The sequence below is a fragment of the Lindgomyces ingoldianus genome, assembly GCF_010093535.1.
Source record: "Lindgomyces ingoldianus strain ATCC 200398 unplaced genomic scaffold BDR25scaffold_23, whole genome shotgun sequence".
In the NCBI taxonomy this organism is placed as follows: domain Eukaryota; kingdom Fungi; phylum Ascomycota; class Dothideomycetes; order Pleosporales; family Lindgomycetaceae; genus Lindgomyces; species Lindgomyces ingoldianus.
In genome coordinates this window covers 280,239-300,840 of record NW_022985184.1, presented here as the reverse complement: position 1 = coordinate 300,840, position 20,602 = coordinate 280,239, and the positions used below count along the sequence as shown (strand labels likewise).

At 49.3% G+C, this 20,602-nt stretch overlaps 8 protein-coding genes across 8 annotated transcripts; 5 read left to right on the top strand and 3 right to left on the bottom strand.

Moving 5' to 3' along the window:
- Nucleotides 1-868: 868 nt before the first annotated feature.
- Nucleotides 869-2,880, top strand: BDR25DRAFT_289565 (HK97 family phage prohead protease; the record flags this gene model as incomplete). Its single annotated transcript, XM_033688461.1, has 7 exons — nt 869-968; nt 1,025-1,483; nt 1,534-1,877; nt 1,935-2,228; nt 2,284-2,395; nt 2,452-2,727; nt 2,801-2,880. 7 exons carry the CDS (start codon nt 869-871, stop codon nt 2,878-2,880), a joined length of 1,665 nt encoding a protein of 554 aa, XP_033545561.1.
- Nucleotides 2,881-5,044: 2,164 nt separating this feature from the next.
- BDR25DRAFT_357086 (uncharacterized protein) lies at nt 5,045-6,744 on the bottom strand (the record flags this gene model as incomplete). The annotated part of the gene is made up of 11 exons (XM_033695759.1): nt 5,045-5,092; nt 5,160-5,244; nt 5,298-5,537; nt 5,582-5,646; nt 5,694-5,886; nt 5,946-6,129; nt 6,153-6,218; nt 6,278-6,326; nt 6,378-6,509; nt 6,570-6,601; nt 6,729-6,744. 11 exons carry the CDS (start codon nt 6,742-6,744, stop codon nt 5,045-5,047), a joined length of 1,110 nt encoding a protein of 369 aa, XP_033545560.1.
- A 558-nt stretch (nt 6,745-7,302) lies between these two features.
- Nucleotides 7,303-7,914, top strand: BDR25DRAFT_230654 (uncharacterized protein; the record flags this gene model as incomplete). The annotated part of the gene is made up of 2 exons (XM_033685350.1): nt 7,303-7,554; nt 7,588-7,914. The coding sequence occupies 2 exons, from the start codon at nt 7,303-7,305 to the stop codon at nt 7,912-7,914; spliced, it is 579 nt and encodes a 192-aa protein (XP_033545559.1).
- A 133-nt stretch (nt 7,915-8,047) lies between these two features.
- Nucleotides 8,048-9,034, bottom strand: BDR25DRAFT_357083 (uncharacterized protein; the record flags this gene model as incomplete). Its single annotated transcript, XM_033695758.1, has 3 exons — nt 8,048-8,855; nt 8,884-8,957; nt 9,008-9,034. 3 exons carry the CDS (start codon nt 9,032-9,034, stop codon nt 8,048-8,050), a joined length of 909 nt encoding a protein of 302 aa, XP_033545558.1.
- Nucleotides 9,035-9,129: 95 nt separating this feature from the next.
- Nucleotides 9,130-13,377, top strand: BDR25DRAFT_357082 (uncharacterized protein; the record flags this gene model as incomplete). The annotated part of the gene is made up of 14 exons (XM_033695757.1): nt 9,130-9,135; nt 9,190-9,244; nt 9,270-9,414; nt 9,445-9,464; nt 9,526-9,743; nt 9,787-9,844; nt 9,891-11,552; nt 11,586-11,610; nt 11,659-11,924; nt 11,987-12,789; nt 12,818-12,933; nt 12,993-13,062; nt 13,118-13,168; nt 13,216-13,377. 14 exons carry the CDS (start codon nt 9,130-9,132, stop codon nt 13,375-13,377), a joined length of 3,657 nt encoding a protein of 1,218 aa, XP_033545557.1.
- Nucleotides 13,378-14,088: 711 nt separating this feature from the next.
- Nucleotides 14,089-14,924, top strand: BDR25DRAFT_394570 (uncharacterized protein; the record flags this gene model as incomplete). The annotated part of the gene is made up of 3 exons (XM_033698320.1): nt 14,089-14,384; nt 14,416-14,732; nt 14,764-14,924. 3 exons carry the CDS (start codon nt 14,089-14,091, stop codon nt 14,922-14,924), a joined length of 774 nt encoding a protein of 257 aa, XP_033545556.1.
- A 411-nt stretch (nt 14,925-15,335) lies between these two features.
- On the bottom strand, nt 15,336-18,500 carry BDR25DRAFT_326456 (uncharacterized protein; the record flags this gene model as incomplete). The annotated part of the gene is made up of 2 exons (XM_033692276.1): nt 15,336-17,858; nt 17,913-18,500. The coding sequence occupies 2 exons, from the start codon at nt 18,498-18,500 to the stop codon at nt 15,336-15,338; spliced, it is 3,111 nt and encodes a 1,036-aa protein (XP_033545555.1).
- Nucleotides 18,501-18,879: 379 nt separating this feature from the next.
- Nucleotides 18,880-20,479, top strand: BDR25DRAFT_289555 (uncharacterized protein). Its single transcript, XM_033688460.1, has 2 exons — nt 18,880-19,332; nt 19,500-20,479. The coding sequence occupies exons 1-2, from the start codon at nt 19,246-19,248 to the stop codon at nt 20,199-20,201; spliced, it is 789 nt and encodes a 262-aa protein (XP_033545554.1). The 5' UTR covers nt 18,880-19,245; the 3' UTR covers nt 20,202-20,479.
- The last annotated feature ends 123 nt before the right edge of the window (nt 20,480-20,602 follow it).

Below are 20,602 nucleotides of genomic sequence, written 5' to 3'. Positions count from 1 at the left end.
TATACTGACCTTTTTGAGAGTAACAGCGCGTTAGGTCACGATGTATCGCGCCCATGGCATCTCCAGCGTATCAGGCTCAGGACAACAGACAGGAACCACAGAAACAGCTTCTTGCTGTGCTAGAGCAGAAGGAGCAGATTTTTTAGTAGCTTTTACTACTTTCTTAGAGGGAGGCTTGCTCTTTGTAGGCGCTAGGATACAGTAAGCTTCTTTTACTTGCTCCTATCACTAGATTAACTAACAACGCGCTGGTTTCTGTTTATCACCACTAGCAGGCTCCTTAGGCTTCTCCAACGGGCCCTGCGCCCTCGCTCGCGTAGAATAGGCTGGTAGGTTGCTCTCTAGGGGGCTGGGGCTGCTCTAGCCCTCTAATTAGGCCTATTGTTGTCTTATTACTCTAAAAAAAGCGCTAAGAACAGTATCTCTATATAAACTTAAGGCTTTAACTTACTAATAATGTTCCTAGGAAGAATTTGTTAATATATCTAGAATTCTGTTAAAATTTAATTACCCCATACAATTTTAGTGGGGGAAAAAAAGATCTGAGGTACGCCAAGAAATGCCCCAATTTTTGCATACAATAGATGGGCGAGCTTACGAACCCTGCTTCAACCTCAGTCGCGGGTCCGCCATGTTCGTACCGGTTCCGTTTTACTCCTTCCTTTTGGCCCTGAAGCAACGTTCTGTTCAAACTATCAGAAATGAATATTGAAAGGGAGATCATGTATAAGTATACAAGCCTGAATATTCATAGTCGCTATCCAGACTCGACACTCGTATGACCTCACTATTCACTACTGTCATCATGAACAACAACGGCACTTCAAACGGAAACAAGTTGGAGGACACTCCGGCTCTTCCAACCCACATGCACTCAGAGTTGAAAGAATACTCACGCAGACGGGGAACCGAGTACCCGTATAACGACGACTTGGACGTCGATGCCCTAATTATCGGGGCCGGCTTTGGTGAGCTCACATATTCTAATCATTGGCTGGCTAATACTAACCACCTTTCCACCAAGGCGGGGTCTTCTGCCTGAAAACTCTCCGAGAGAAAGGGTACAAAGCTGTCATCTACGAAGCTGGTACCAGCTTTGGTGGCACTTGGCGCTGGAACCGCTACCCCGGGGCACGCGTTGATTCCGAGGTTCCCGAGTACCAGTTTAGCTGGCCGGAGACGTACAAAGATTGGTGCTGGTCTACCAACTATCCAGACTATAAGGAACTTCGAGCTTACTTCGACCATGTCGACAACGTCCTAAATCTTAGCAAGGACTGCTCGTTCGAGACTGTTGTTGTTGGCGCACAGTTTCATACTGATGAAGGGAAGTGGCATGTCAAAACACAAGATGGGAGACTTGCTAAGAGCAAGTTTTTGATTGTTGCGGCCGGTTTTGCTTCGAAGAGGTATATTCCCAACTTCAAGGGTCTGGATAAATTCAAGGGGATTATTCATCACTCATCTTTCTGGCCTGAAGAAGGTTAGTATTAATCGTTCGCCTGTCCCTAACACTGCTGATGGTACGTTTAGGGGTCGAAACCAAGGGAAAACGCGTCGCCGTCATCGGGACAGGCGCTTCCGGAGTTCAAATCGTGCAAGAGCTCGGGCCAGATGTCGGTGAGATGAAGGTGTTCCAACGCACACCGAATCTTGCGGTCCCAATGGGCAAACGGGATCTCACACCAGAAGAGCAAAATATGGACAAGAAGTGGTATTATCGTCTTTACGAGTTACGGGAGAAGTGCTTTGGTGGGTTTTTCTACGGGATGTATGAGAAGAATACCTTCGATGATACGCCAGAGGAGCGGGAGGCTTTCTATAAGAAGCTGTGGAATCATGGCGGATTTAGATTCTGGTTAGGGAACTATAAAGATGTGAGTACAGTCACACCCAAGCGTGATAGCTTCCCAGTTCGATGCTAAATATATTAGATGCTTATCGACGCAAAAGCCAACCAAGAGGCCTACAACTTCTGGGCCAAAAACGTTCGAATGCGCATCGGCGACGCACGCAAGCGCGACATCCTCGCCCCGCTCAAAATGCCACATTACTTTGGCGTCAAACGGCCCTGTCTCGAGCAACACTACTACGAGGAGTTTAATCGCGCAAACGTGGATGTTATCGATATCAAGGACAATCCGATTGCGGAGTTCACCGAAACCGGAATCAAGTTGCAGAATGGAGACCATTATGAGTTTGATGTTATCGCTGTAGCCACTGGATTTGTAAGCTTTCACCACAGAAAATCGGAGTTAAACCCTTCTAATGATATTGGAATAGGACATCACAACTGGCGGCATGACGAACATGGGACTGTCCAGCATCAACGCCACCTCTATCAAGGACGAATGGCGCAAAGCTGCCTACACCTACCTCGGCACTACCGTCTCCGGTACCTGTCCCCTCTCCCTTCCCTTCCTCCCCCTTCCCCAACTAACCTTCTCCCAGGCTACCCAAATATGTTCCACCTCTACGGCCCACACGGGCCAACCCTCCTCTCCAACGGCCCCTCCACTGTCGAAGTCCAAGGGCGTTGGATCGTAGACTGCATCAGTAAAGTTACGCGCGAAGGACTAAAATATATTAATCCTACAGAAGAAGCGAGTAAGGAGTGGAAGAAGAGGATTAATGCGCTGAGTGATGCGACCTTGTTCCCGACAACTAAGAGTACGTACATGGGAGGGAGTATGCCGGGGAAGGCTTTTGAGCAGGTTAATTTTGCTGGTAAGTCAACTGCTTCATGTTTTGCTTGTTGGATTAATTGGATATATTTCCGAGGTTGCTAATTGTGGTACAGGTGGAATCCCCCAGTACGCTATTGAGATTCGAGAGGCGTTGGATGGGTGGAAAGGGTTTCAGACTGTCAAAGCTGCATAAAGCACATTTACCTTTACTAAATGAGGTAGATGCCCGGGCAAGGGCCCTAGAACTTCCGTTTCGAACATTTGTTTCCTTAGATTTGCGTGCTTAGATGTTAGTTCTAGTTTTTGTTCTTTAGGGTGACGATTGCAAAATTGTGCATCTAAATGGGCATCAGCGTTTAGTCTAGCTAGGTATCATTAGATTGAGATTTCGTCATTCGAGGAAGTCTCCGGCTGCCGTACTTGATCCTTGCTAGTCTTCAGCAAACACTCCTATTTACTGTTCTATCCAAAGGTTTGTCTTCTTGGACTATAGGCATTTGTCTTCTTTCTTTTTAGATCATATCTCTGCCTCACTCCTTTAAACACATTGCCATAGCAGCTGAAGCCTACTGCCAACTTCAAAAAAAGGCACCATCCAATAAACGCCCATCCTCGAACGCGCCAATAAACATGCCATCTTCATCATAGCCTCCATCTCAGGAATCTCTACCACCCTCAACACCTAGAAATGCCAGCCAATCGTCCTCCTCCACAACAAGGCCCTCGACACCAACACCTCCATCATTACAGACCTATGACACCAACTCGGCTCTCTAATCGTCGCCACGGAATCCTGTGTTAGAAGGCACTCCCACATCCTCTACAGATCCCACATCGATTCATAATCAGCATCGGCTCTAGTTCGTGCTCCGTCGCCTGTAAAATCGCACAACTACACTCCATTCTCCCACCTTCTCTCCCTCGCCACCTATAATATCGAAAATCTCATGGACCAAGACTGCGGTATCGCAGACAGCCTCAATCCTCTGGCCGTGAGCCTAAGCGCTAGTGAATAGAACCACATCTTTAGCGCCACAACCCTCCCCCTCCAAAAAAAAAGCCCTTCAGATTGTAATATTTTGCCACTTCCTGAATGTAGTCATCATAGACCCCGAAGTTGCGGTCACAAGTCCCTAACTCCTGTAACTAAGTTCCGGCGTCCTCGCTTTGGATCATTTTGTGGAAACCATCTGCAACGAGGCCTGCAACTTGGAAGTGTCCACGCATATGAAAGACGCGCTGAGGACATTGGTGAAGGGGTTAATAGAGAACTGCAAAAAGACGAAAAGAAGCACGACCGGCGGAAATGGCTAAAAAGGACCACAGAGTGCCAACTTGGTATTAGACAAGTTATGATGATTCTTCTGATATGGAAGATCCGTATGTGACTTAGCCATGTGATTGGCCATCAGTTGGGAAGTGTATCAGACGTGTTGCATGCGGTTACGAGTTGCGTTATGTTTCCCACCGTGTTACGATATACGCGAAAACAGAGTCTGCAGCAGGAAGAGCGGCAGGAAAGGATGCTAGTGATGTTTAATAAGTACCTGGTATGGGAAGAAAGTACAGCAGAAGCGGTGCAAAGGTTTGTAAAGGAGTGGGGGTTGCCCGGGTATTTGGAGGAGGCTAGGGTTGAGAGTAGGGAGTTAAGGGAAAGGATTGCGGAAAAGACTGTGGCGGATGTTTGTGGTGTGGGAAGAGGGAGATTCAAACCAATGAGGAAGCGTTGGAGATTTCAGAGTTGGGAAGGAAATGTGGGAGAGGGAAGGTTCTTGGAAGGGATCTTTTCCGGGTTGGAATATGGACTCTGGAGGGTTTGGGCGTTACGAATTTGGAGAGGTTCTTCATCGCGGATAATAGATATACTAACCCTCATTTTAACATCTTAAATACATCCAGAGCCTTCCAAAGAGTCCTTGACTGTCCGACAAGGGTCTAAAGACAAGGAAGCTAAACTCCGAACAAAGCCCGAGCGAAGAATTCACCCACAATCAATCATACCATCTATATAAAATATGTAAGGAACCCAGATTCTAAACTAAGCCTCAAGAAATCCTTTCAAAATTCAACAGTCCCACAAAATTGGATGCATCTATGATTGTACAAACCACATTGAAAATCCAAAAAGAGACTCCGTTATCCAAGCTCCAGCTCTAAACTTAAGAATTCCCGTGCAAAGCTCCACGGCGCCTAAAATCAGATGTATCCATAATCGCACAGTCCGCCTTGAAACTAAAGCAAGAAACTGTGAAGACAAAACCTAAACCTAAACGTGGTCGTGTTTGAGTCATGTTACCAACGCTACCAGCCGAATCTGTAACTCCTTCCTGATATGCACTCTATATCAGGGCCTCCTCCTAAGCTAGGGGGATGGTGAGAAACGTATTTGAAAACCCTCGAGTAGGCTATCTTCCACAAAGGGCCTACCTTGTCTAAATCTTTAAGTAATTCTTCATGGTGCAAAATTAGAACCCCATGAGACTCTGGGAAAAGACCAAATTCCAGGCCGTCGTAACCGAATGATATATGATCCATATGGCAAGGCCAAAATTGGTACCTCTCAGTCCACTAACGCTGCTTCTAACACTGCTCGAAAGCAATATCCCACACATCTGGACGACATAGACTCTCATACAGGTGCAGTTATCACTCGAAGAATAATCCATTACCATGGTGTGTGGCTTGGGGGTTGTAGCCGTTCGCGCCCTAGCGGCATCTGAAAACAATGCTGGGTAAAGGAATTTGGGGTAAGGTGGCGGTTCGTACTCGTGGCGTTGAGGAATGACATGTTGATAGCTGTCCTCCTCAATGAGGCCATTTAGGGTGACACTGGCTTCGGGGCCGTAGTGCCTTTGGATGTCTTGGTGGAGGAAATCTCGTCCTCATTCTCTGACACTGAACTAGACTCGTACACGTTTGTAATCGTAACAGTATTGAGAACGACAACCAGCGGAGTCCCCTTGGCCAAAGAACTCTCTTTTCATGTATAAAATATCTCTCGGGTACGATATCGGACACAGTTGTAGTCCTATCGCCCAAGGCTGGGGTGTCGTCCGAGGCTTGTGGAGTGGAACGAGGTATTGACAACGTTGCGTAGATGTAGTAGACATGATGAGCAAGCGTTAAAATTGCGACAGTGATTGCTAGGACAAGGACAAAGTCATAGGAGTGTTTATGGTGAATATTAGGAGGAAAGAAGCTTTAACTGCTCCTAGCGATCGGTTATGATAGTGTTTGACTTAGACTGGAATGTTGGACGGGGTGGCCAGCTTTGGCTTGAGGAGTCTCACAAGAACCGCAAACATCCTTGGCAAAACAGGTAGTTGTAAGGAGACATAAAGGAATCCAAGAGCAACCCTAACGCTTACTAGTGTGAACTGAATGCAGAAGAGGAACAGGGAGTCAACAATTCCAGGGGCGCGCTTCTCGCAACTCTTTGAGGCTATCGGTTTCATTCCAGTTGACCTATGTACGTATTATTTATTGCTAGAGTCGCCGCTAGCTCTTCGTCGTTAAACGGCATGTTGGTGGCTAGGATGTAGGTATTGGAGGTGATACCCAGGGTAGATGGTATTTACTGTAGAGGGGACAGTAAAAAAGTGAAAGTGATGCTGAGAGCAATTGGCCCCAATCAGCAAGCTGTATCCGCTTGTACCATAACAAATGTCGTGTTAACTAACCTTAGGGGACGATTTCCATAACCACGTGACCTAACAATTCATCGCTGGTACCCAGGACATTGCTGGTGGTGTATTTATAAGGAAAGGGATTTTTGTTCAGGCGTATCGAGAGCGTGCTGGTCAGACTTAGAATGCAGAATTGCTAACCGAAATGAGTGGTTCAATTAATTGAGTAACGTATTCTATCAGTAAGCTGCGGAACCCAAAACCCACCAAAAATTGCGAAAATCGCGCCTCAAGATCTCGACAACGGCTAGGCAGAAAAATCTAATAATGTAACATTAGCTTTTTATATCCATTCTCAGACATATATTCGAGTCTTAGGTTCTATATACGTAGCTTACTGATAGAATACGTTAACGTATTCCACCACTCATCCACCAACACTATTCATCCGCTGGCGCCAGAAACCACCAAAAATGACAAAAATTGCACCTTAAGATCTCAACAACAGCAGAGCAGAAAGGACTAAATTTTTAATATTACCTCTTTATACCTCTCACGAGACTTATATTTGAGCCCTAGAGTTTATACTTAAGCTATTGTTAATAAGTAAAGATTTAGGGGCTAGAATCAGGCTAAAATCTAATATCTTAAGTATTATGATATAGATTTCTTCTATACGTATATAACGTACTCTAGGGAGGCAAAAAAGACTATATCAAAGGTTTCAAGTCGTTTGTTTAAGGTGTTGTTGAGATCTTAAGGTGCAATTTTTGTCATTTTTGGTGGTTTTTGGCGTTGGCGGATGACTAGTGTTGGCGGATGAGTAGTAGAACACGTTATGTCAGCCATCGCTGACTCATCTATCTTGGCAGCACTCCGAAAACTCTTCTCCTCACCGCCGCACTAATCACTGGGCTCATATCGAAGTTCTTGAAGCGAAACTTTTTAATCCCGCTGTCAAACATTGGTGAATTCTATTGAAGGTAGTTATGGACGCACTTAATTCAGACTCGCCAGAAGTCATCACGACCGCAGGTTTCACAGAATTTAAGACGACCAATGGAGTGACCTACAAGCGGCGGAAGGGAACCGTAATCTGGAAACCAATTCAATCTGCTCCACCAGCTAAATCTCTCACTGCAGAGGACGCGGCCTACCTGACCCTATACCTAGTGCGGTATTACCAATCGCCTGAAGAACCACTGCACTGGGCCCTCGCTATTTCTCCCACACAAGAGTTTGTCCCCGTAAAAGAACACCATAATTCTACTCAGGGTGGGCATATCAACTTCACAGCGATTTTAGAGGTTCGAGGCGACACAGAGAGCATGTACTTCAATCCTTGCACCGAATATGTCCCGGTTTCGCTGCTGCCCGACTTGCACTCTGTTTATAGTCTTACGAAAATGAACTTAGAAGACTCTCGAAAGGTCAAGGAAATTGCTGAACTGGAACCTCCACCACATGCTCCAAACCGGAAAGAGATTAAAGAGAACTGCCAAAATTGGTGTGTGCGGGTAGTTCAGAAGCTCGTGGAACACAACATGGTGGACTCGAAGCACGTTACAAGTATGAAAGAGCTGATGGAGCCTATCCTGTAGGCTGATAAGAGGTGGTTTGGGCCCAAAGAAAAATACAATGCAAAGGACCTGCCCAGTATTTCAACCACAACAACTATTCCTATTGCTCTTGATCTTACATATCATCCACATCCTTGGCTCTTATTCTCCTCTCTCATTTCGCTGTCATAACTGTCATCGTGTGCACGTACCTCAATTTCCCACTCTCCAGCCTGAACTCATGACTGTCGGGTGCTCCACTCTTCATACTCCCAAATTTACACAGTACACTCACACTTCCGACTGTCACATCTGTAACATACCTCCTATCCGTATTCGCCGGCTGACCTCCGGCTGGAATCCCCACACTACACGAATCATCCGGCTTACCCTTCGCTGTATACGCGCTACCTTCCATCCTCGCACACGGGTATCCCCACGGGACGGCCGCACTTTTATTCGTCCAAAGATCTAGATACGCATCCGCTGCCTTTTCGAGGGTAATGCGGTCCACGCGTTTCTCCGTCGGCAACGTATCCCAATTCTCCCCCGTAACGAGTGAGAGCGACTTACTCGCATTGAACTGCCAATCCCCCTTACTTGTGACAATCGAATCCACCAGCGTCGGCGTATACCCATCTTCGGGATGAATCAACATACGAATCTGCGTCCCAATAACATACCCCGGACTTGGACTCGTCGAAATGATCTCTGTGTACGTCGCGCATTGCTCTTGGTCGACGATGGTGCGGTTGTGGTCGATTTTGAGGCCACCCCATTTTAGCGGCGGTCCGGTGGTCGAGACGGTTTTGTTGTTCTCCCAGTAGGTGGTGCTGGCGAAGTCGGCGTGTAGCTTCCCGGTTTGGAGGGACTCGACGTATTCAGCTGCATACCTAAGAAGGCCATCGGTGGTGCAGCCCCGGGCAGTAACTGAGTGAACGGAGGAGATGAGGAGACCGAGAGTGAAGATGAAGGACGACATGCTGGTAGTTGCTTGACCTCTCTCCTCACAATCGTGTGAGAGTACTTGAATTCCTATTCAAATTGGAGAATACTTGGGCACCTAAATAGACGTCTTGTATCCACTATTCGGCAATTAGCAAACCATCTCTCCGGCCCGTTCAAGCCAAAAAACAATACGAGATGATTGTGTAACAGTCATTCTCCACAGAACATAGATTTCAGACGTCTTTGCCTTCTCCAACTTCACCCCAACAAATCGAATTATACACTAATATTTAGATAAATGATTTGCAAATGGGGGTCGCGCTTAGTCTCCACTCGCTAATATATAATCCTTGTCTATCACGTCGGCAGATATCCATCATGAGGTTAATTGCACAGCCAATCTTTGAAGCCACGTGGAAAGGAAGTGATTGGACACCTACGAGGATTAGTCAGCATCATCATCCCCCCCAAGATCATTCACCACCGACGCCACTTAATCATTGATCCTCTTGGTATAATCACTGCCCCGATTAGTTCAGCCCCTCTGTTCTTCAACCTTCTTCAGCCTGCTTGCGGCTTGAACTACTGCAGGCAGTTTATTTAAGAAATGGAAGATGAGAAAAGATCACAAGGATTCGATAGGAGTGCAGATGAGGGCTTAAGCCGAGATATTGACTTCTTTTGAACACCATGGTTGGCTTGTAGAGTCTCAAAATCACTGGCATATGATGTGTGCCTGGCTGGAGCCACCTCACCTCCTCACGTGCAAGGCTGAAGGAAGGCTGAAAGAGCGCCAAGTCAAGCCATTGGCTCACAACTCGCAGTTGCGCGATTCTCAGATCAAGGTGAGAAATAGCCATTCACGTCCCCTTCTGTTACTCATCGAGTTACGGTGCCTCTCTTCGTCACCTTCATTTTCTCAGGTCTGAATTTACAGCGTCCACTTTCTGCGCCCACTCCTGATAGCAGCGACTCTCGGCTCCCATCCTCAAGGTACACTCGAATCCAAATCCCGAGTTCTTCTGTCCTCCTTGCTAAACAGAGGCGCCTAGATCTGTTGATACTATAAGCCTCTCGCGACCCACAATATCATCACCTTCGCCTAAGGAACTCGTCTGATTACCTCGACCGGAGCACGATGGATGGCGAGGCCAAGATTCCAAATCTCTCTCTCCCTCAATGCCCCGATACCTTTTCTCTGCCACCGTTTTCACTTCCCGTTTACCGTTCCTGGATTCTTTGCTCCATTCATTCTCTACCCCCCCTGGCTTCGAAGAAAACTTCAGTTAAACAGTTGACGGAGGCAACGCCACGCGATACCCCGAGGCTTAAATTTGAGAAGGCAGTTAGCACCAAATTGCCTTCCTCTTGGGAGCAACGCCATGCCCGGGAGAAAATGGACCAACTAATCCAGCATCCTTTATGGAATGTTAATATTATTCGCCGTAATAGGCTAGATCTCTCTTACTTCATTGGTCATAACGGAGAGGTTGTTATTCTTCAAGTCTGGAAACTCCTGGTCAGCCCGGACTGGGCCATTACCATGTGCATGTGGCCCACATCCGGTACCCCATATTCGACCAAGCAAGGCTTTCTGCATATACATGTCAGTGGCCCTCACAGTCGCTCCGACCTGGTCATTCCTAATGGAGAGATTACCATTCCACATGTCTTAGAACTTCTAGTCTGGGATGTGTGCTCAATGCTAGGAATTCCGCATCCATTGACGTTAAAACGTCCATTTCCGCGCCCACTTCTATCCTCAATGGGCTTTTCTTCGCCTCCGCCTTTAAAAGGTTCTCGGCAGCGCAAGCGCAAGCCGCTCTTCAAGCGTAAAAAGCGCGGAGAAATCTCACGGTTCCTCAAATGGGCCGGCAACATCTCGCGCTCATCAAGTATGAGATTTACCAAATCCGACACTTCCTTAATCCCTCATATTTCTAGTATCTTCAGCCTTTTCCAGACTTCTGGACGGTCTTATCTCGCGGAAAGACCCTATAAATACTCATCAGCACTGTCGACCTACGATCTGATAAAGTTGGAGAGTAGTTCAAACTTCGATGAAGTTCCCAACTCACGAATGCTAGACAACAAGGTCGGAGACTCAAGCCCACTCATTTACTACGCAACGAATAGTCATAGTGCTTCCGGCAGTTTGGCTCCAAAATACGACGATGAAGAATCATCCGAGGAGGAATCTCTTTCGCGGCTCTCTTCTATAAGCAGCTTCCCGAGTGGGGACGATTCGAGCCAATCTTCCATCAGTCAAAACTCCCGTAGAGAATACCCCTCTTCCCACAGCTCATCAAACTTCTCTTTCTCAAGCCAAGACTCCTCTAGCTTGGTTTCTTCAGATGCCGGAGAGGAGTCATCCGGTGAATTCCTCGCGGACTCTTTGTCATCGTCGAAGTCCAGGTTCATTGACAAGTTAATGAAGGAATTCCATGTCATTCTCTACTCTTCGCCAGACTTGCGCACTTGCACTGGAACACAAAGTGGTTCGAATGACAGCGCAACTGCAGCAATTCCGCAAAGTACACTTCAACCGAACGAAAGCGGCGCGGGGAAAGGTTCATCGACAGAACACAGGAAAGGTTGGCAGAAGGATGAAGATGGCGGTGACCAGGACGATGGAGATTCCCAGAGGCGCCGGAATAAGACAAACAATGTCCCAGATGCTGAGCCAGCACCTATTGTCCGTTTCGCTTGCCCCTTCTTTAAACATAGCCCTCGTCAGCATAAAGGAAGGGCGTGCCGATACCCAGGGTTCAAAGGCGTTCACCGAATGAAGTACGATTCACTAATAACTCTTGCAAACCGCGACTAACGCCGAACAAGGGAACATCTTTACAGGTGCCATGTCTCGATCTACTGCAGAAGGTGCCATAAAATCTTTCAAACCGAAGATGAATTAGAAAACCATCAGAGGCTTCCCCAGCCGTGTATGGTCAGCTCGAATTCATCTCCCCAGGGGCTCAGTGTAACCCAAATAGCCCGCCTCAAGAGCAAAAAAAGGTTTGGCTCAGAGAAAACCGAAGAAGAGAGATGGAGAGCAGTGTATCACTTTTTGTTCCCAAGCGTGCCCGTGATGTCGGTTTCTCCTTGTAAGTTTTCCCCTTCTTGGTGAGTAGTGCTTGAAGTTGCAAAATCGGCTCATTCCAACCAGATTGCGATGACCTCGTCGAGCCGCTGGAAGGAAGCGAGCTCGATGACTTCGAAATTTTCTCAAGACGTGAGTTTCCCCGTAGGGTACGGCAAAGGCTTGAATCGCTCTGTGAGAGATTGGAGATCGAAGAGGCTCTGAGGGAAGAGTTGGCCCAAATCGCGAGTCAATGTCGCGAAGAGATCTTTTCGGAGTTCCAACAGCAACAAAATGAGCTTCCAGCGCCGCCTGTGGGACGAGCTCGGTATAGATGTCGCCCCGCCGGACCAAAGATGAACCTCCAACCTTTAGATGATGGAGACGCGGATTCTCACCTCCGACCATGTAAGCGCCGCTCTGAGACGCTGGACTGTTCAATAATCCAGGCTCCCCAAAATATGTGCGTAGATGAGCTTCCTAACGGACCACCACTTGGATATTCCGCAGCATCATTCCCGATCCCATCCCCAACTTTCAATATGCGCTATCCGGCAGGCCGCCAAACCCAACGTCCCCACCGAGCCACCCTTTTCTCAGATCTTTCCCATTTATCGGCAATCTCGTCTTCGAGAACAGTGGAAAACCGAAACAGCAATTTGCCACTGGACGAACTGCTAAACCTTCTACCAACAACCGATTCGTTCACATGGGAGAATCAAGAGCTGGCACCTCTTAATGACCCTACTTTCAGATTTAACGACACCATTGATCAGCCAAATATGAGTCCCTCTGACACCTCCGACGTGAGACTCGGGTTTAGTTCGGGCCCCATGGATCCCAATCCTGAAATGCTCACGGAATCCGATTACATAATGCAGGGTGAAGACGTTCCCTTTGGTGGGATGGGGGAAGAAGGCTTTGGGGAGACCCATAATACATGTTGAGTTGATGCTGGCTTCTTATCGCGATCGAATCGTCTATACTCCATGCCGGATTTACGTAATAAACCTTTTTTTGAATGGAATGTTAAGGTCACGACCACTACTAGTAAAAGATGTCATCTTACAGTCCTATTTGAACATTCCTGCAGGCTTCCTCCTTTCCCTGTAATATCACATTGGAGAATATTTTCAATTTTCTTCATACACCTGGCGGCTGATGTAATAGATTAAATAAAAAAAAAGTAAACTATATCCGTAATCTCTTTAGTAGTAGCTCCTGCTGTGCCTTCATAGTTTATCGAATGAATATTCCCTCATCCCCCTAGTACCCCCATCTAATTTAACTATGCGGCGTGTGACGTGAAGTTTTAGACGCAAGAAATAATTATATCCTCTGAGAAGCTCGGTTTACTTGTTGATATCCACGTCTGGAATGGTTTCGTGGTTGTTAGGCAACGCAAAGACGAACTCACACGGTCCACCCGACTTACCCCTGATTCGAACCCTGGCTTAAAAAATGGCGAATTCAGATAAAGTTATGGGCCTGACTGTTGGTTTCTTAGAAAGTTTCCTTTGGATGCGCTACATGGATTCTATGAAGTATTATTGGCGTGGATGGAGACCAATGTTTCAAGAAAAGACGAGACGATGTCGCAAACATGGTTGAGAATAAAACTCGGCTTACGAAAGAGTGAGCGTTGACCTTGAAGTCAAGTGCGGTTGTATTATGAACTGAACTCCTCCGAAACACCTGTACAATAAACTTGTAAATTAGTTGTCTGGCCTGAAGGATAGGGTCCGGTTCCTTTGCGATATGCAGAAACGCTTAGCGTGACCAAAGCCGTGTTCGATGACACGTTCTTCCTCCACGTTCTTCCCCTCCCCTGAGATAACCGTAACTTGCACTACTGTTACATTGTTAATTTCCCCTTTTTTCGTTCTCCGCGGAGACGTTTTTTAATTGCTGTTATCACTAGCAATGCAACATGGAAGCTACTCAGCATGCTGAGGAGCATTAGGCTCGGGTGGTCGAATCGGAGATCGAATGCCGACTTCTCCGATATACATATCCGAACTAGACTAAACCACCCATAGTAAAGAAAGCGGATCAAAGAGTAAACAACAAGGGACTATAAATATTCGAAAGTTTATCTTATATACCTCATTCACTACAAGAAAGAATATCCAAATTCAATTTACGTCAAAGTTTCTTTCCTTCTTTCACTCCCCGCCCCGCCATCCAAAATGTCTCCCACCACCGAGCCTACGACAAACTCCTCACCATTCTACATCCCTATCAATGTCTCCAAAACAGCACTTCTACTATCCGACGTTCAGACACAAATCCTAGCGCGCTTTCCTAAAGAAACACAAGATGCGTATCTAGCAAACGTTCAAAGGCTGTTAGATTTCTTCCGCGGCGAGATAACAGCAGCCAGAGGCCGTAGTTCTGCAGATGGGAGTGAGCTTTTCGACGGCATTCCATTGATCATCCACCACACGCTTCCTTTTGGAGTGAACGGGAATGCGTTTGTGAGTCCGTACAATAAACTTGCGAAATGGGTTGCTGAGCTCGAAGAAAAGGGATTATTTACCATACGTTGACCACTCCCATATCTCCACTGCCAATGCTCTTTACAGGATTTCCATACCTGCCTCTCCCTATATTTGTATATCACTAACCCTCGTGCAGTCCACAACCTCCAACCCACACAGCCCCAACTATGCCATTCCTACCTCCCTAACCCCACCAGGGGGCTGGGGCACCAAGGAGGAGATCGTGCTGGGAAAGCTGCAACCAAATTGTTTCGCATCGTCTGATCTGCTAAAATACCTGCACGCGCGAGGGATCCGGCACATCGTCCTGATTGGGCTGACAACCATGGGCAGTATCCTTGGGAGTGCGCGAGGGGGGGGCAGATCTCGATTTCCATATCATCTGTCCGCGTGAAGTCATCATTGATGACGACCCTGAAGTCGACGAACTCTTGATGACGCGCGTGTTGCCGAAGTTTGTTGATGTATGTGGTGTGGGGGATGTTCTTGCTCTATCCCTCTCAACGCCTTCCCGTCAAAAGTGAGGGGGGACTTCGTGTGGACTACTAGGGAGAAAATATTAGCCCGCCAGATGAAGCTAGGGCGAAGATTTTGAGGGAGTAGTTTTGTAGTAGATAGGAATGACAGACTGGTGGGAGACGGTGTTGTGGGAGGAATGGGGTTGGGAGGAGTATGGTAGGAGTATGAATGTTGAAATTTCCTCACACAGCTCTTGAATTGATCTGCGAGCTGCTTTCCCCATTTGTTGAGGATGAGCCATCTTGTCCACCCAGACACACTCCATCATCACAATCGTACAAAACTCCAAGAAACCAGAAATCCTATCATCTAACCACACTGAAAAAGTACACCGAAAGGCCTCATCCCCGCCCAAAGATAATGGAACAATTCTGCACCCCAAGGGCCCGAACCTAACCCAAGGAACCCCCCCAAAATTACCGTCCTCTCCTAGCCACATCCTCCAAAAATCCCAGCAAAAACGTCTTATCCACTGGGCTCTTGCCCTCATCCTTCTTCCCTTTCCCTTTGTCTACGAGACCCGCTCCAACAGACTCAGCGCTAATATACCCTTCCTCCCTTTCCACACAGACACCCACGCCGGCACTACCAAACCCATTTTTCTGGCTTACTGAGGTACTTGGGTGACTCGTCGGACCAGGGCCATTCTGCGGGATGACGATGGTGGGGGGCATTGTCTCGCCAATCGACGATATCCGGGATCGGGAGGCAAGGTTCGCGGGGCTGTTTTGCTGGCTTCCTTTTTCGGGGAGCGGGCTTACCGGGGAGATTACGCCGGACATCATTGTCTTTGGCGTTGGCGGTTGGGGACTTCTGGGAAAGGGAGATTTGGATGGTAGGGTTGGTAGGCTAGTAGATGCAGGAGGGGGTTCGTGGGCTGGACCAACAACTGGAAGGGGGGAGGGGGAGGGCGATTTGACTTGCGATGGTTTTCCGAAGAGAGAGAGTAATGCGCTCTTTTGTTCTGAAGGCAATGTCTCTCTTCGGTCGAAGGCGCCATGCGCTCCAGGTGCGGCCGGAAAGCGTGTCAGGGCTGCTGGAGCAATTGGCGGAGCTACATAGCTACCGCCTACGCCGATTCCAGCATGTAGGAGGGGAGCAGGACCCAGTGCTGATGCTGGAACTGGAGACGCGTTCTGCTGAGGTCGACGGAGGATCTGCGGCTTGAAGGCGGTTGTTTGTGGAGTGGTCTCATTGGATATAGTCCTCGGACTAATCCGGGCACGGTCTTCGGCAACTTCAGTAGGACTGGGCTTGTTGCTTGGTATTGGGTGCTCTCGCTTCAAAATCTGCATTGGAATGAACGTCTTCTGCTCCACACTCTTTCGCCCGCCAGGCGAGATCCCTCGTTCATGGCCGTGACCATGATGGCCATGGCCATTGATATCATGGAGAAGCGAACTCTTCTTGACAGTTTCAAAGTCGGGGGCGTTGAGCGGTCCGCTGATCGTCGCAGAGGTCAAGCTTGGCTTCCGTGGCCGCTGCCCAAATGCCTCAAGTAGGTTAGGCTTGATGGTCAGGTCAGGTCGTGGTGGTGCGGCGTCATGTGATGCTGGTTGTAATCGTATAACACCGGGAGTTGGGTGGGCTGACAGTTCCACGGGCTGAGCCTCAATCTTCGGTGGAGGAGGGGTAGCGGCAGATACGGAAGGCGAGCGGAAGAGATTGAGCAAGTTGTCCTGGTGAGCACTCCTGGGTTTCGGTTGAGCAGGCTGAAAGTTGGCGCTAGGCGGCGGAGACCTGAAGGGTGGTGGGCTTGGTGCATACAGATTCGCACTCGGCGGGGCTCGCGGTGACGAGAACGGATCAACGGTAGGGTGCAGAGCGGGCAGCTGTTGCATTCTCGGCGTGGCCTGAGAGCTTGGCGCAGGATGAGAGGGATGTTGGGGTGTTGGCGGCGTGGGTTTCTCGTGGCTTTTGAATGCATTCAGCAATCCCAACGCATGGGCGGTGAGCTTTGGTGGAGGCAACTTTGAGGCAGGCGGGATAGCAGGGCCATGCAAACCAGGAAACTGCGGGGATTGGGCAAATTGAGGATCTCCAGTTCGTTGGTACGGCCGCGGTGCCTGCTGGCTAAACGCTTGCTGGATATTCGGCGCGTGGGCCTGAAAGACGGGGTTTGGGTGGCGAGGCGGGGGAGGCATAAACTGTCGCGGTATCTGCATAGGCGGGGCATTGGGATGTTGGGGGGGCATATGGGGAGGCACATGGGGAGGTTGGGGTCCTCGGTAGGGCAGATTCTGCTGGAGTGGGAATTGGAATGCTGGCGGAGGAGGCATATGGTCGGGGTGAGGGGGGGTGGGGCGGGGATGGTGTTGGCCGTGCGGACTGTGGGGTACTGGCGGGGGGGACATGATCTGGTCGAGCGGAGTTCTTGGAGGGGGGAGCCCAGTAGGTTTGCTGCGCTGAATCATGGCGAGGAGGGGGTGGGATTGCTGATCCTGAACTGGCGCGGGTGCTTCCACAGGCGGTGTTTGGAGAGGCAGTGCAGCAGCTCCTACGCTCAGCAGTCGCTTGAGCTCTGCAGCAGGATCCAGTATCTGCGGCGGTTGCGGCTGGGCAGAGACCTCGGGCAGGGCATCACTTGAGCGGTGGCCTCTGCCAAGCTGGGCCACAAGGTCAGCGAAGGTCGTGTCAGCGGTCTCTGGTTGTGCAATAGTTGCTTCATCTGCGGTCGTCTCGCCCTGGGCATTGTCATTGACTTCGGCCTCCTCCAAGTCCGTCTCGCCGGCAGGAACTGGAGGGGCCAGAGTCGCGCCGGCCTTCGCCCTCTGCTTATCAAGCTTGTGTTGCAGCTTGATCCAGCCCTTCAGCGGGCCCAAAAAGGGCGCCACCATATAAAACATGTTGTCCTTGAGCAGATCGGCACCGTTTCCCTGCTGTGCCTGGTTCTTGCGCTTGAGGGTGGGTAAATCGCCGAGCTTGTACCATGCGATTTTCTGCACACAACCTGTCAGCCTCGTGCACCGCAGCCTCTACCATTCTCAACCTACCGAAATCTCCTTCCTCGTGCGCGGCTCAAAGTGCGCATCCATGGGTACGCCGCGGAACACGTACAACTTCATGTGCTGTTCCCGCATGGCCACGGTGATGCTCTTCGTATCCGCTTCGGTGCCCACCAGGCCCTCGTGTTGCTTCAGATCAAAGCCGGTCTCCTCATAGACCTCCCTCACCGCGCAGTCCAAGTCCGCCTCGCCCTTGTTTATCTTCCCCCGCGGGAAGCTCCACTTGGCGCCCTTCTTCCACCCCTTGACCAGCACCGCCTGTGTCATATCCTGGTTCAGCATGATGGCGCCGCGGACCGGCACGCGGGTCTTGTACGCGAGGAAATCCTCGTAGGCCTGGGAGTGGTGCAGCTCCGAGTAGGCCGACGACAGCGGACAGTGCTGGAACATGAGCATGGCGAATTTGCGCAGGTTCATCGATGGCAGACTGGGGTCCAGCGGGCGGATGAAGTCCTCGTAGAACCATTGTGCCTCCTCAATCTGGAAGCAGATGCGCTCCACCGACTGCAGTTCTTCGTGCGGCAGGTTGATAATGAAGCGCACGCAGAGGTCGTCCAGCCAGTCAACTAGCCGCATCTTGGTGTCTAAGGAGGTCATGTTGGCCGGTGTCTTGCAGCAGCATGCCGCCTCAGGTGCGCGTGGAGAGAGTGACAGCTGGCGCGACACTGCGCGCGGGGAGCGAACGTTCTGGATCTCGGCGATCAGGGAGTTGGGTACACAGCCGCGCAAGCTATCAGTGAAAGAATACAGCACGTGAGGGGGTGTTGTGGTGTGGGTGAAGGCTGCAAGTGGGAGGGTGAGAGGTGGAAAGCGTCGTGGTTGGACCGGCAGGAGCGACGCTTGTGCCGCAACTGTGGCGTCTGTGGCACTTCCGCCGTGGCTGTGCGCATCGCTAAAATCCGTCTGGGTCTGAGCATGACGTCTCATCCACAGAGTGATGCGACGCTCAAATCAGGGCATGACAAGACTGCATCGCTAGCTTCTCCACACTTCAATAAAAGCTCACCCCTCGCCTGTTCGCTTCTCGCCTCTCTTTCATCATCTTTACACTTGTTGCTTTTCGTTTGCAGCAATCGCACTCGTCCTCTATTCATAGCGGCGAGCCGCCCGTTTCAGACTTTCTGGAACGAAGCTTCGTTGGCCAACCAGCTTGCTTTTTAGCCCTTCCCAGAGCCGCACCCCAAAGTCGTAAACAGAGCATTGTCTCAAGAACAAATATATAAAGAAGCCTCTCGGAGCATTCAGTTGCATCTAAATCAACTCTCCTCGCCTAACTAATCAATTTACTCTTTTCTTCCCATCGACCACATCCCCCGACAGTATGACGCAAGCGGTAGCCAAGTATGCAGCGAAGAAGCTGCTGAACAAGGAGATGGACAAGTACAAGTCGAAGAACGTTACGGATTATGTAAGTCTTCATGCCCAGTTCCCTCAATTTCTGTCTCTAAGCTCCACCATCCCCCCACTGTCAACAAATCGCTCAACTGGTACTTTGCCACATAAAAATAAAAATAAATATATAAAAAATCCACATTTTCAATATTTGTATTGAACTCTTCTCACACCACCTACTAGGACCCATTCTACGAGACAATCGAAACTCCAAAGGGCAAAAAGAAGAAAGTCAAGAAGCAAATTCCCGCCTACATCCCTGCCGAAGACGCCGATATCCTCGCCAACGCCCGCCGAAGGGCATACATGCTCGATGTGTGCCTCTTCAACTTCTGTGGCATTCGATTTGGCTGGTCTGCAGTGATTGGCCTCGTTCCTGCTGTGGGCGACGTCCTCGATGGGTTCTTCGCTTGGCGCCTCATCGAAAAAATGGACAAAGTCCAGTGCGGCCTCGACGGCATTAAAAGCCGAATGTATCTGAACTTGATCCTCGACTTCCTTGTTGGGTTGATTCCATTTGTCGGCGATCTCGCCGACGCGGCAATGAAGTGCAACTCTCGAAATGTCCGATTACTAGAGAAACGGCTTGACGCCGTCTACAAACCACAGCAACTCATCGACGACGAGGATAGAAAGATACGGGAGAAGAAGCTGAAAAGGAGATCTGCTCCTGCCACCGTGTATGAGGACTTTGACGATGACATGGACTCAAGGCCGCCCTCCTACGATAGCCACCACGATGACGTTCGTCGACCGGCCCCCGCATATTCAAGTCGAAGGGATCGCGTTCCAGACGAGGAGATGGGGCTCCCGAGACATGATACCCACAGGTCAACTAGGAATCAGAATCCAAACCGTCACGGAACTAGGAATGGTCGGAGATAGAGCTACAGGACTCCTGTACAACAGTCATTCAAATGCACCGGAGTATGCGTAATTTTGTCTCATTAGCATATCTATTGTCTGGGCAGTTTCGTTACTTGCATTTCATTTCAATCATTCCATTCAAGAGCGTTGTCCAAACCCCTTTACCGATTACCCAGCGTCTAGCATAGTCTTCCATCGATACCTGCCCCTGTAATTTACTCTCGTGATCGAGACCGGAGATGCTCCAGCAGCAATTCCATTCTCACATGTATAGAAACTGTAATGTTAGCCTTGATACCCTGTTCTGTCTCTATGATTTACTATATGGACTAGCCCAGTTTGGACATATAATGGATCTGCTCCATGTTTGAAGTAGTGATATGCTCGGTTGACTCTGCCTTTCCTGCGCCATGTGCCAA